This window comes from Palaemon carinicauda, chromosome 7, assembly GCF_036898095.1.
Source record: "Palaemon carinicauda isolate YSFRI2023 chromosome 7, ASM3689809v2, whole genome shotgun sequence".
NCBI lineage: Eukaryota > Metazoa > Arthropoda > Malacostraca > Decapoda > Palaemonidae > Palaemon > Palaemon carinicauda.
Window position 1 is genome coordinate 18,087,624 of NC_090731.1, and position 15,853 is coordinate 18,103,476.

At 32.1% G+C, this 15,853-nt stretch overlaps 1 protein-coding gene across 1 annotated transcript; it reads left to right on the plus strand.

Annotated features, from left to right (window-relative positions):
- Positions 1-7,444: 7,444 nt before the first annotated feature.
- LOC137643501 (serine-rich adhesin for platelets-like) lies at positions 7,445-15,621 on the plus strand. Its single transcript, XM_068376265.1, has 2 exons — positions 7,445-10,512; positions 15,150-15,621. Exons 1-2 carry the CDS (start codon positions 8,192-8,194, stop codon positions 15,454-15,456), a joined length of 2,628 nt encoding a protein of 875 aa, XP_068232366.1. The 5' UTR covers positions 7,445-8,191; the 3' UTR covers positions 15,457-15,621.
- Positions 15,622-15,853: the final 232 nt, after the last annotated feature.

The window sequence follows — 15,853 nt, forward strand, 5'->3', positions numbered from 1 at the left end:
CCAATCTACGATCAGGAAACCTTTTCGAGCTAAAAGGGCACCCTTGCGAGTAGGGGCAAATCTGCCTCACTAAAAAGAATTGACTAATAAGTAAGCATTTAGTAGAAGAATATTTGAACGAGAAGATGCCATAATAGCTCCAGTTTAGAAAGCATTGACAAATCTCTAACATGCAACTCGTTTCTCACAGAGCTGATCTTGCTGAGTTGGTACAGCATTAACTACCAAGCAAAGCTTGCATGATCCACGTTAAACAGCATACAAGCATGAGCCACTCCGTAATTCTAGCAACAGTATTAAAGCAGTGATATATTCAGTAGGAAAGAGGATGAACCGAAGCTACCTACCTGAAAAAAACTGGTTCGTACATATTGAATTTATCATCAGCATCTATAAAACGGTTTCGTTTGGGAATTTTCAAGGTTTTAAGGATTTAAAGGACGATCATGAATGGCAGAAGCAAGGGACAGTAACATTGGTCTTTCAAGTAGGACAATGCCCTAGAGACTGACCATATATATGCTACATAGGATCAGCGCCCAAGCTAGGACCAGGGAGAACCAGGCACTACAGATGACAGCAGATAGACCTATAGGCTTCCCAAAACCCCTCACCCATAGCTCACAAGATTAGTGAAGTTGTAGCGACCAAAGGAACTAACGAGTTCGAGCGGGACTCAAACTCCAGTCTGGCGATCACCAGGCAAGGACGTTACCAAATAGGCCACCTCAACCTTAGGTAGAATTGAAGTGAAATTCTGTTTCTAGAACAACCGTGGGGATACCATTGACTTTCAAAAAGCATTTTTTATTTTAATAAGTGGTGAACCTTGGCCTCTTCTAATTACTTTTGAATGGACTAAGATATTATCTATGCTGATATGTGAGGTTACCCAGTTTTTAGTGGCTACCAGGGTCTAAGCGATGGCAGGTAGGGCAGCCGACCGGGTCTACGGTCTACACCGAAGCCAAAGCAAAGTCCTTCAGAAGAAGGCAACCGTGCTTACCCACAAACAAAATGGGACAAAAGCACGTTAATAGAAAAAGAAGATAAAAGAAGTGTTTAGTTGTCTTATGCTGGGTGACTGTTATTGGATCTTTTATTTTTTTTTTCATTCTTAATCATTACTTTTTAAAAAATGTCTTGTTAATCATGCTTTTTTCTAGTTTCTCTTTCCACTTATTTCTATTATTTTGAATTTACTTTTACTCTGAGAAGACAATCATGTTACATTGGCTTAACCAACCCCACGTGTTTATTCATGAAATGGTTTATGGTTCGGTTATATTTGTATGTGTTTATTTCCCGAATTATCTATGAGTAATTACTCACCGATACTCTTAAGATGATATCAGTAACTATTAAAACTAATGAGAATTTTTAAAAGAAAAAAAAGTTACTTTAAAAGTTCTATACATAAATATATATATATATATATATATATATATATATACTTATATCAATGGATCTGAATTAGTTCTCGTATAATAAATAATAACGTACATCTTTCTCATACTCTGCAATAATAATAATAATAATAATAATAATAATAATAATAATAATAATAATAATAATAATAATAATAATAATCAGAAATTTGAGATCCCCGCCAATGAAAACTGGCAACATTTAACTAAACTCTACGGACATCGCCTCCAGCATTTCATATGCTGACTGTACAGTGAAGGGTGAAAAGTGCAATGGTGATCCAGAATCGTGATCTTGATCCGCATCACATTCAAAATTTCATTTTTTTTCCTATGCACAATATCTATCCACTGTTAGAATTTCGTGAAAATCAAATGCCTCATTTTTTTACGTAATCTTTAAAATTGTGAAAAATGTCAATGGATCTAGAATCCGGAGCCGGGACCGGATTTTTACCAAAAGTTAATGGAGTCGTCCATAGCATAAGATCTACCTGTGATGAAAATTTCGTCAAAATCGTTCAGTTTGTTTTGACGTTATCTTTAAAATGGTGAAAATGCAAATGCCGATCAAGAATCCAAATCCAGGTCCGGATAATCTCCAAAATTTAATGGGGTCGTTTATGACGTAAGATTTATCTGTGATGAGAATTTCTTCAAAATCCGTCGAGTAGTTTTGACGTCATCCTGCCCACTGACACAGACAAATAAATAAATAAATAAATAAGTAAACTGAATCGAAAATACAACTTCCTTAGTAGTAGTAGTAATAATAATAATAATAATAATAATAATAATAATAATAATAATAATAATAATAATAATAATAATAATAATAATAATAATCCCAAAAATTTCTAACCTATTTTCAGAGTTTGTTGTGTGTTCTCGTAATGAGACTCTGCTTCAGTAAGAAAAAAAAAAAAAACAAGAAAAACATTAACTTGGGCTCTTTCCTTAATTGGTATCGTATGCCTTAATGAGCTTTGTAGGAGAATCATGTTTTCTGTCTGGAAAAAAGGACTGGTTTCTTCTAGTTTAATGTCTGATGCAAATATTCATAGCTGTAGGTCTGCATTTCATATCTTTTTTATCGTAAGTAATTCTTGTTTTGCATAATGATAATGATGATGATGAGGAGGAGGAGGAGGAGGAAGAAGAGGAAGAGGAAGAGGATGTTAACAGAAATGTTTTCATGATGATAAACTGAATGTTGACAGATATGCTTTGATGGTAAAGAGAACGTTGTCATAAATGCTTTGGTGATGATAAAGAGAATGTTGTCACAAGCGGATGTTATCATAAATGCTTTGGTGATGATAAAGAGAAAGTTGTCATAAATGCTTTGGTGATGATAAAGAGAATGTTGTCACAAGCGGATGTTGTCATAAATGTTTTGGTGATGATAAAGAGAATGTTGTCATAAATGCTTTGGTGATGATAAAGACAAAGTTGTCATAAATACTTTGGTGATGATAAAGAGAAAGTTGTCATAAATGCTTCGGTGATGATAAAGAGAAAGTTGTCATAAATGCTTTGGTGATGATAAAGAGAATGTTGTCATAAATGCTTTGGTGATGATAAGGAGGATCTTGTCATAAATGCTTTGGTGATGATAAAGAGGATCTTGTCACAAATACTTTGGTGGTGATAAAGAGCGTTATCATAAATGCTTTAGTGATAATAAAGAGGATCTTATCTTAAATGCTTTAGTGATGATAAAGAGGATGTCAACAGAAATGCTTTGATAACAATTAAGATTTTGATGATGATAAAGACGAGGTTGACGGAAATCATTAGTTGATAAAGAGCGTTTTAACAGAAATGTTTTGATGATGATCCAGAGGATGTTGACATAGGCTTTGATGATGATAAGATGATGTGAGCAAAAAATGCTTGGATAATGATGGACAGGATGCTTTTATAAATGCTTTGATGATGATAAAGATGATGTTGATAGAAAGACTTTAATTATGATAAAGGGGAATTTTCATAAATCCTTTGATGATGATACAGATGATGTTGATAGATGTGCTTTGATAAATAGATTGTTGACAGAAATGCTTTGATGATGTTAGAGGCTAATGTCATAAACACTTTCATGATGAAAAAAGAGGATATAGACAGACAGTCTTTGGTAATGATAAAGAGAATGTTAACATGCTTTGATGATGATAGAGGATGTTGATACAAATGCTTTGATGAGGATAAAGAGGATGTTGACAAATGCTTTCACAGTGATAAAGAGGATATACTGTAGACAGAAAGCCTTTGATAATGATAAAGAGAATAGTGACAGAAAGGCTTTGATGATGATAGAGGATGCTGATAAAAATGCTTTGATGAGGATAAAGAGGATGTTGACAAATACTTTCACAGTGATAAAGAGGATGTACTGTAGACAGAAAGCCTTTGATAATGATAAAGAGAATAGTGACAGAAAGGCTTTGATGATGATAGAGGATGTTGATAAAAATGCTTTGATGAGGATAAAGAGGATGTTGACAAATGCTTTCACAGTGATAAAGAGGATGTACTGTAGACAGAAAGTCTTTGATAATGATAAAGAGAATAGTGACAGAAAGGCTTTGATGATGATAGAGGATGTTGATAAAAATGCTTTGATGAGGATAAAGAGGATTTTGACAAATGTTTTCATAGTGATAATGTGGATGTAGTCGACAAAGGTGGTGGAAATATCAAAGGAAGTGCAGGAAGGGAGGCTGAGATGGTAAGGACACCTGATGAGGAGAGATGAGGACCACTTTGGGAGACATACTATGGAGATGGAGGTTCAGGAAAGAAGAAGAAGAGGGAGACCAAGAAAGAGATGGAGGGACTGTGTGAGAGGAGACCTACAGGAGAAGGGGATTGATGAGGCAGAAGCGCAGAATAGAAAAAGATGGAAACGGCTCATCCGCAACGGCGACCCCATATAAAAATGGGAACCAGCTGGGAAGAAGAAGAAGAAGAATGTGGATGTAGTCATAAATGATTTAAAGAAGATAAAGCAGTTTTGACAAAAATATTTTGATGATGATAAAACTTGATGTTGAAAAAAAATGTATTTGAAAGTTAGTGTTATGTATAAGACTAAAAAAACATTTTTTAGTCTTATACGAGTGGACTTTGAATTATTATGAAACTTATCATATTTTAAATCTATTATTTGAAAATATCTTGGTATATTACGATTACTTGACCACCTCAATACTATAATATTCTAGACAGCGAAATGGGATATTTATTTCATTTATATACATCTAATTCCAATTGTTTATTACTTTAGAATATCGTCTTTGCATTTACAGATTTATTAAACGGATAAATGTCTTAAATATAATATCACTAATATTATTATTATTATTATTATTATTATTATTATTATTAGTATTATTATTATTTTTATTATTATTGGTATTATTATTATTGTTATTGTTATTATTATTATTATTATTATTATTATTATTATTATTATTATTATTATTATTATTATTTATTATCATTATTGTTATTGTTATATTATTATTATTATTATTATTATTATTATTATTATCATTATTATTATTATCCTTTTCATATTTATTATTGTTATTATCCTTTTCATATTTATTATTATTATCATTATCAATATTATTATCATTATCATTATTATCATTATTATTATTATTATTATTATTATTTTGAAATAGAAAAACATATTTTCATATATGTTTTCCTAATTTCGAGAATCTGCAATCCCATTTGGTTCCAAGAAAATACGTCCTTACTTATTTTCTGATTTTCCACCAAATTACATCCAGCATTCTAATCTCCTTTAATTTAATTTCTGCGCTAATTTATTTATTTATTTTTTTTTTGGCTTTTATTTGGTTAGAGGGGAATGAGAAGTATTGGGTTGACCATGTACAGTATATGTATGTATGTATGTATGTATGTATGTATATATTATACATATATATATATATATATATATACATATATATATGTATGTATATATAAACAGTATATATATATATATATATATATGTATGTATATATATATATATATATATACTGTTTATATATATACAGTATATATATATATATATATATATGTATATATTATATATACAGGTATATATATACATATATCTATCTATCTATATATATATATATATATATATGTATATATATATATATATATATAGATAGATAGATAGATATATGTATATATATACCTGTATATATATATATGTAATATATACATATATATATATATATATATACCTGTATATATATATGTAATATATACATATATATATATATATATATATACTGTATATATATATATAAACGGTATATATATATATATATATATACTGTATATATAACTTAGCTGCAAATTAGAATTCAAAAGAATACCGAAATATGCCCGAACTTCGGTCTACGGTGGTTTATTGGAAACGTCCCTACTCTTGGAGGGCTGTGGATTGGGGTTCGAGTTCCGTTCAAACTCGTTAGTTCCTTTGGTAGCTGCATCCTCACCATCCTTGTGAGCTAAGGACATGGAAGGTTTGGGGGCTTGGTGCTGATCATACTTAGACATGGTCAGTCTCCAAGGCATCGTCATGCCAGCTAGGGAATTTTCACCGTTCCTTACCTCTGCCATTCATGAGCGGCCTTTAAACTTTAAACCTTAAAATGAGCTAATTTTGGCATATTCTGGAAACTTGAATTTGTGTTTAAGAACATGATTTATCACAAACGATTGCCATGAGAGTACTGTAATATATAAATGCTGATATAGTAGTAAGATATAAGATTTTTTTATATATATATATATATATATATATATATATATATATATATATATATATATATATATATATATAAAATGTTGATCTATTGGTAAATTCTTGTACATCTTATAAAAGAGATCTGTATAGCACATAAACAAACAAACAAAAAACTAAGTTTATAAATGCCTATCTTGGATATTTAACAACAACATCCACCATTTCTCATTTCTTTTCAGGACTGAGAACAACTTCCGAACTGGTTTCTCTTCATCTCCTTTATCGAAACACCATCTGCTGGCAATCCTTCAATTGGCAGAAAGAGGATCATCAACTCCGGGGCGCAGAACCTGCCTCACCTGAGACCCAGGTTGGGACTGCAAAGTTGCCAGATTTTCTATTTGAGAAAATGGCAACTTTTAATCAACAGGAGCTTTAAAAGGCCAACCTAATAGTAGAAAAAAGGCCAGATATATAGTATTTAAGACTCGCCTTTTTTCAGATCACCAAAAGCCAAGCAATTTTTTTAAAAAGGCCAAATTTGAGAGTTGTTTTTTTTTTTGGCCTGAAAAAAAGGCCAAACTGGCAACACTGTTGGCGGGTTTTAAAACAGCGTCTCCAGATGGAGATCACCGTGGCAACACTTCTGGTTTATAAGTTTTATGAGTATTTGAATCATCACCAGGAGAGGCAAACATATGGCTTTGTGAGGGGGTGAGGAATCTAAAAGAAAATGAATCTCTTGCTGCATAATAATAATAATAATAATAATAATAATAATAATAATAATAATAATAATAATATGGAAAATAACTCTATAATACCTCCGTGATATTTTTCCTTCCCGAGACTTAGGTTTCAGAAAAATACTTTAAAATGTGAGAAAATCGTCTTGATGAGCCTAGAAAATCCGAAAGAAAATAACTTCAATAATTGACATTTTGGTTTTGGAGAAAACAATAATGAGTGTTTTACTGAAATTGATTTTGAAATTTTTACTTATGTTTCAGAAAAATACCTTAAAATGTGAGAAAATCGTAATATACAGATCCCTGGAATCTGTCTAGATGAGCCTAGAAAATCAGAAGGAAAATAACTTCAATAATTGACACTTTAGTTTTGGAAAAAATAGTGATGAAAGTGTTTTACTGAAATTGATTTCCAGTTTTCTATTTTTCTTTTTTTTTTGGGGGGGGGCAGATGGAATTATAATAAGGTGTACTGTAGTTATGATCTTCAAAGTAAGATTAATAAAGATCTGAAATCTACTTCATAAAAAATCATATGTCATTTGTCAGGAAAAGATGAGGAATATATTTTTCTTAATATAATTTTCTGATTCCATGTAAGAACCTAGGTTTTCTTCCTATGATTTTTTTAAAGTGGTCTTCATTTTGAATTATCTATGACATCTTAGATCTTTCTTTGGTACATAAAAAAAAACTTAAAATTTAATAATTATAAAACATGCATGAATATAAGCGTTTCATATTTTCGATATTAAACAAAACTAAAAACTTCTCTAGTCATTATTTCTCGTCTTTGCATTAACTGTATATAGAAAAGAGAATTCTTAATGTCATGTTTTCAGATAAGTGTTTGGTCCAGCTAAACAAAATGGAAATGAAATAGTGCTCGGTGTAAAACGATGGATTACTGCCAGAGAGCAATTCAAGATGAGGTCAAAACTATGATAAATAATTTCTCGTCTCTGCATTAACTGTATATAGAAAAGAGAATTCTTAATGTCCTGTTTTCATATGAATGTTTAGTCCAGCTAAACAAAATGGAAATAAAATAGTGCTCGGTGTAAAACGATGGATTACTGCCAGAGAGCATTTCAAGATGAGGTCAAAACTATGATAAACAATTTCTCGTCTCTGCATTAACTGTATATAGAAAAGAGAATTCTTAATGTCCTGTTTTCATATGAGTGTTTAGTCCAGCTAAACAAAATGGAAATAAAATAGAGCACGGTGTAACACGATGGATTACTGCCAGAGATCATTTCAAAATGACGTCAAAGCGATGATACACAGTAAACAAGACTCTGGTAATGACTTGCGCAGTTTCAGTTTCGGTTCGTTTCAGTCATCGCTTATGTCGTCATGTGTCCCTTCCTTCAAATGCGGACCACTGAAGAAGACATGTGGAACTAGCAGCTTGCTTTACAGTAGAGAGCAAATATCTTCCCAAACCAACGAAGAAACAAACACTAAGAACGTAGATAATGCAGATAGCATCCCTCCTCAAAAAAGTTCGTGTTCTGATTTTTTAGCAAACTATGCACGAAGTAAAGTTACCACAGGAAACTCGAAACAGCATTTTAGCTCATCTTCTGTAGCTGACCATGACAGTTTCCCTGGTTCTGGTGTAGTTATAACCCAACCAACATCCGAGGATGGATCCTCGCGAAATGAGAATTCGTCGCTTGATTACAATGATTTTCCGGATACGTTTAATTTGAATAATTCATCTCCTGTGCCGCACTCTGAAGAACAGGATTCTATTTCAGGTGAGCACAGAGGTCCCATATCCACAAATAAGATATCAAACCATTCTCCTAGTGAGAGATATGAACTGCATAACGAACAGAAAGATTGTAACCTCAGAGGGAAAAATAGTATATTTACCTTCACAAAATCAAAGGAAAGAGAACCAACTGCTTTGAATAATAGTGAGACACCAGTTTTGATTGACGGAAAGAAATCAGTTTCTAGTGTAAACATGAAAGCCGATACTAATTACCTCCCAAACGAAAGTGATCGACGTGAAAACCCGCAAAACTCGTCAGTGAATAAAGAATCTAATGCGAAAACTAGTGGCCATCATGCCTATGGTTTCTCCATACCTGATACCACCCAGAAACTATTTTCACCAGAAGATCTGTTCAATGAAGACATGAAACCCAACCCGCCAGAGTCTAAATCTGAGATTTACCAAAATTTCAACGCCAGGGAAGCCGAATTTGTCCTTCGAAAACCCAAACGAAAACCAAGAAAGGTCCCGTTGCCCTCGAGTTTCATGGTTACAGTAAGTTTAGATTCTGATCAACATAAGGCTCGCAATGGTCTAATTGAGCCTTTGGCCACTGAAGATGAGGTTGCCCTTAGGGAAGGTGCGAAGGAGTTCATGGACAATGGTATTCTTAGTGGTTTTGGGAGTAAATTCTACCATTCTTATGACATGAGTCCCTGCGAAGCGGTTAATTTCGTGTTAGAGAACAGCATTGATAATTTTGACAGAGAGGAGTATGTTCGATTCAAAAGAGCAAAAGACTCGGACGTCAAAGTGCCTACTATTCCAGAGTCCTCATATCGACTACATTCCATCATTATCAAGCCTGAAAATAATAAGATTCAGTTAGGCATTACCAGAAATCATATGAAGGTTATTAATTCTACAAGTGATGAGGACAGCAATTTTAAAGGTTGTAGTCTAGAGGGTGATACAAATACAGTGCCAGACAGATCATCTGCTGAGGGGGGAAATGGAAATATTTCTCCACCAGATATTCGCAGAATATACCAGAAGGACAAAAGGTTGACTATGTTAGATGGCAAAGCAGCAGAAAATGGAACAGAAAAATCGGGTGATTATTTGAAAGGTTATGTGAAAAATGAAAAGAAATCCAAGAACCATCAGTTTCCTGGAACTAAATCATTTAAAAGTGCCTCTAAAAGGACCAGTGATGATCAGTCCACTTTGCTAGGGACTAGTCATTCCTTTTCATCAAGTGATCCCCTCGAGGATGAGTTAGGTTCTTGTGGAAACTCAAATATCTCTCAAACGGGATTTTCTAAAACACATGAAACAGAAACAGACAATATACCCTGTACAAGTGAAAGGCACCGCCATAAAAAAAGTACTAAACCTTATACAAATATCAAGTATTATAAGATCACTAACGACGACCAATCCTCCTTTGAAAACGAAGTTGGAAACCAACCACAGGAAAGTGATGTGAAAAAGACATTTCTTGATAGTTTTACATCGCTGGAAAGACGCAGACGTTGCGTGTCGATGAAAAGAGAGAACCCTCTCATTACATATGGCAACAAGGAAACGCCAAAAACAACGCTAGACATCTTAGAAGAAGTCCAGTCCAACCTAAGGGCGCGTCTCGCTTCTCTGGAGGATTTGGACGTCCTGGCAGAAACCGCTGTCGATGGTAAAAGCACCCCACCCAAAAGGAGGCCTGCTGTACCTTATAAGCCTCTGGTGGATCTAACAGGCTCCTTCACACCACCGTCATCGTCTTCGCCTTCTTCAGTGAAAGACTGGTTCTCTAGTACAGGCACCACCAGGTGAGCAGGGTTTAATCATTTAAGGCAATTACCTTAGTTTGAGATAATCTTCATGGTTTCAAGGTAATTCTAAGGTAATTTCCAGTACGGGCACCACCAAGTGACTGAAGGATTCAAACTTTTAAGGTAATTAGTTTGAGATATTTGCATGGTTTCAAGGTAATTCTAAGGTAATATCCAGTACAGGCACCACCAGGTGAGCATGGTTTAATCATTTAAGGCAATTACCTTAGATTGAGATAATTTTCATGGTTTTAAGGTAATTCTAAGGTAATTTCTAGCACAGGCACCACCAGGCAACTAAATGGTTTAAACTTTTAAGGTAATTAGTGTGAGAATTTCCATAGTTTAAAGGTAATTATAAAGTAATTTTCAGCACAGGCACCACCAGGTGAACAGGGTTTAAACTTTTAAGGCAATTACCTTAGTTTGAGATAATTTTCATGGTTTCAATGTAATTCTAAGGTAATTTCCAACACAGGCACCACCAGCTGAACAGGGTTTAAACATTTAAGGTAATTAGTTTGAGATATTTTTCATGGTTTCAAGGTAATTCTAAGGTAATTTCCAGCACAGGCACCACCAAGTGACTACAGATTTTAAACTTTAAAGGTAATTAGCCTAATTTAGTTTAAGATAACTTTCATGGTTTTAAGGTAATTTTAAGGCAATCTCGGTTTTACTAGCTTACAATTTAATGAAATTGGAAAAAGTTTTAAGGTAATCTAAGATAATGGCCACATACCATATGCCTGGATCTAACTTTATATCATGTTTCTGTAACTGTTTGGGGCTAATCGTTACTCCTTTCCTAGTATGCCCTTTGTGTCTAAACCCATGTTATTAACGTTCTTAAAATATTTAATTTTAATTGTTCATTACGTCTCATATAGTTTATTTCCTTATTTTCTTTCCTCGCTGTGCTATTTTTCGCTGTTGGAGCCCTTGGGCTCATACAATCCTGCTTTTCCAACTAGTGCTGTAGCTTAGCTAGTGATAATAACAATATTAATAGTAAAAATAATAAAACGCTTCATTTGATTTACTGGTTTAAATTTTCTCGTTAAACTTATCATTGATATTATCCTGTCATATTTACAAACAGATAAAACCAGGTATCTGTTATTTTCAATTTCCATTCTAATCAGTTTATTATACAGATGAACTGATTAAAATGCTGCTTCCTCCGGTGCCTTGGATGACCGCGGAGGTAGCAGCAGTAAGGGATTCAGCATCACGAAGCTTCATCTGTGATGGATAATGTGAGGGTGGGCTGTGCCACCCTAGCAGTACCAACCGAACTCGGTTGAGTCCCTTGTCAGGCTGGGAGGAACGTAGAGAGGAGACGTCCCCTTTTTTGTTTCATTTGTTTGATGTCGGCTAACCTCCAAAATTGGTGGAAGTGCCTTGGTATATGTATGTATTATACAGAATAAAGCTGCATTTCATATAGAGGTATAAATTTGCTAGTTAAACTTATGAATGGTATTATCCTGTAATATTTACAAAAAGAAGAAAAAGACAGATATCTGTCCTCTAACCACTTTAGTTTACTAATAATATAATCAGCATGAACAAGGGAACAGAGATAGTGAAGAATCACTTTTACTTTTATGTTGACCAGGCTGACATGAGTCTTTTCATTGTTTATATATGACATATCTGTTTTTGACGTTGTTAATAGTTTATATAGGACATATCTGTTTTGACGCTGTTACTGTTTTTAGAATGATATATTGTTAATTCATTCTCATCATTTATTTATTTCCTTATTTCCTTTCCTCACTGGGCTATTTTTTCCTGTTGGAACCCTTGGGCTTATAGCATCTTACTTTTCCCAACTAGGGTTGTAGCTTGGCTAGTATATTGTTAATTTATTCTCATCATTTATTTATTTTCTTATTTCCTTTCCTCACTGGGCTATTTTTCCCTGTTGGAGCCCTTGGGCTTATACCATCTTGCTTTTCCAACTAGGGTTGTAGCTTGGCTAGTAATAATAATAATAATAATAATAATAATAATATTATCCTGATAACCCTTGTCAATGTCCCTTCCTTTGCCACTCATGAGCGACCTTTAAAGCTTTAACAGTCCAGTGCCTCTTGCATTCTTTCCTCACTGGGCTATGCTTATAGCATCTTGCTTTTCCAACTAGGGTTGTAGCTTGGCTAGTAATAATAATAATAATAATAATAATAATAATAATAATATCATTCTGATAAGCCATTGTCACTGTCTCTTGCCTTTGACATTCATGAGCTACCTTTAAAACTTCTAACAGTCCAGTGCCTCTTGCATTCTATCTCAACATAAATTATAAAGCTCAAACATTTCACCTTTAAATTTTTTTCTAATTATTAAATTAGCCATAGTTTGATTCTTTCTTTACATGACAGGGAAGTAATTCGATTCGTGGCCAAAAGGAAAAATATTTGAAACCAGTAAAAAAAGTAAGTTAGTATTTGCATTCAAGATTGTTTTCCGTTTGATTTATCTGACTTTTTATTTACAGCTTAAATAGCTGATAACTTTTACCTACAATTTATCAATATTGTTTGTAAGAGATTAAAAAAAAATATAGGCCTAAATCTGCACTTTGGCTTCCTGTTGCTTACTTCCCATTTGTGTTCGATTTTTTTTTTAAACAGAAATGCAGAGATTTATTTTGCTTGAAGTTGAAATTCTCTCTTTAATAAGTATTATTATTATTATTATTATTATTATTATTATTATTATTATTATTATTATTATTATTATTATTATTATTATAATGATTATTATTATTATAATTACTATTATTATAATTATTATTATTATTATTATTATTATTATTATTATAATTATTATTATTATTACAATTATTATTATTATTATAATGATTATAATTATTACAATTACTATTATTATTATAATGATTATTATCATAATTATTATTATTATTATTATTATTATTATTATTATTATTATTATTACTATAATTATCATTATTATTATTATTATTATTATTATTATTATTATCATTATTATAATTATTATTATTATTATTATTATTATTATTATTATTATTATTATTATTATTATTATTATATTAGTTCACATTAGCAATTTGTGATGTACATGGATTCTCCCGGAAATTATTGAAATGTTCAAGTTCAACATCAAATGTATTACATAACAGTAGAACTTTCCCACTTGAAATATTAAATAGCTTCCTAATTAAAGATATCATATTTCTATTTATCTTCATTTATGTGGAATGTTGTTTTTATATAAACTTCTTTTTTTCTGTCCATATTATGCTTGCTAAATTTTTTTATCATTACAAATTTTCTAGGTCCCAAAATTCAGGGAAAAATGTACGTTTTTCCTCAACTATACTGATACCAATACAAACATTTTCGGCAATAATTTCCTTTTGTATCCTTCAAAAACGGCTCAGCAAGATACAGGCTTCAGTAACACGAACTTTCATCCTATGTTTCAACCTTTCATGACTTCACAATTTATCTGCCATAAAATAAAAATCTAAAATGCATTATATATGTCTATCGGATGTATAGACCTAGGAAGATATCAAGATTTTTATTTCACTTTTCTAATTTGTCACCTAAGCGTTTTTTACTTGCATGGGCGTGAACACCTGCACATATTCATACAACTCATTGCATAAAAGATTATATTTTTGCATTAGTTTTCATATCCAAGCAACAGTTACAGGGAGAAATGCATGTGTTGCTTTTAAAAGTACACTTAAAAATATGCCGTAAAAAAGGTAAAAGTTCTGGAATAAATATTGCCTCGCATATACCGTTTTAAAAAATGGATATATTGCCGTAAAGGAGTAACATTACGGTCAAAAAACTGTAAAATATAATTACAAAATAAGGTAAAATTACGGTCGCCTGTATTTTACTGATATACGGCTGAAAACAGTATATTTTTACGGAGAATTTCAGATAAAAATTACGGTATTTTTATCAGGGTATAGTTTACCAACTATCTGCAGCTCCTCTAGGAGAAGGACACTCCAAAATCAAACCATTGTTCCCTAGTCTTGGGTAGTGCCATAGCCTCTGTACCATGGTCTTCCACTGTCTTGGGTTAGAGTTCTCTTGCTTGAGGGTACACTCTGGCACCCTGTTCTATCTTATTTCTCTTCCCCTTGTTTTGTTAAAGTTTTATAGTTTATACAGGAGATATCTATTTTAGTGTTGTTACTGTTCATAAAATACTTTTTTTTTCTTGTTACCTTTCCTCACTGGGCTGTTTTCCTTGTTGAAGCCCCTGGACTTATAACATTCTGCTTTTCAAACTAGGGTTGTAGCTTAGCAATTAATAATAATAATAATAATAATAATAATAATAATAATAATAATAATAATAATAATAATAACAATATAATAAAATAATAACATTAAAATAACAATAATAATAATAAATTAACGATAATAAAATAATAACAATAATAAAATAAAAATAATAATAATATTAAAATAACAATAATAATAATAAAATAACAATAACCATAGTAATAATAATAAAATAACAACAATAATAACAAAATAACAATAATGATAATAATAAAACAACAACAATATTAATAATAACAAAAATCTTTCACTGTTTTATACTTCCAGAAAGGACAAAAGAAGACACGCCCGAACCAAAAAACGAGGAAGGAGAGAATTCGCCCGTGAGGATCCAAGCCTTACCTCTAAGGCCTTATCCAAAAAGCTATCACCATCTTGGTCCTCCTCTTCCTCTTCTTCTTCTTCTTCCTCTTCTTCCTCGTTATCATCGTCATCCTCAGATGAATCGAGCTTATCAGTACGCTCGAAGAAGTCGTCTTCAGCTGCGGCATCATCATCATCCTCATCGTCTTCATCATCATCATCGTCATCATCTGATTCTTCTTCGTCGGACATCGAAGATTCCCTCATATAGTTCATCGTTTTATTTTCAATATTTGTTATTGAGTAATTGTGTCATTCGATTTCTCAATGTCCTTTGTGGATTGTAAAGGTGGATGCGATACTGTTACAATGTTCAATAGAGGTTTCGAGTAAGTATATTTCATTGCACTTCTTATTATGGTTATGATGTTGTGTGAGGACGTATGAAAATATATATATATATATATATATATATATATATATATATATATATATATATATATATATATATATATATATATATATATATATACTGCGCATCACAAGGAACTGGCTATCCTTTGATGAAACTAGCCAATGAACCCTCTTAACTGAGGCCCTTTGCGTCAAAAGGCGTAGGAGATGATATATATATATACTGTGTGTGTGTATATATATATATATATATA

What these genes read in the sequence shown, in the direction of transcription:
- LOC137643501 (XM_068376265.1), top strand. Translation starts at nt 8,192, where the DNA reads ATGGATTACTGCCAGAGATCATTTCAAAATGACGTCAAAGCGATGATA. An exon ending in TCTAGTACAGGCACCACCAG is followed by an intron (nt 10,513 to 15,149) that starts GTGAGCAGGGTT and finishes TTATACTTCCAG; the next exon opens with AAAGGACAAAAGAAGACACG.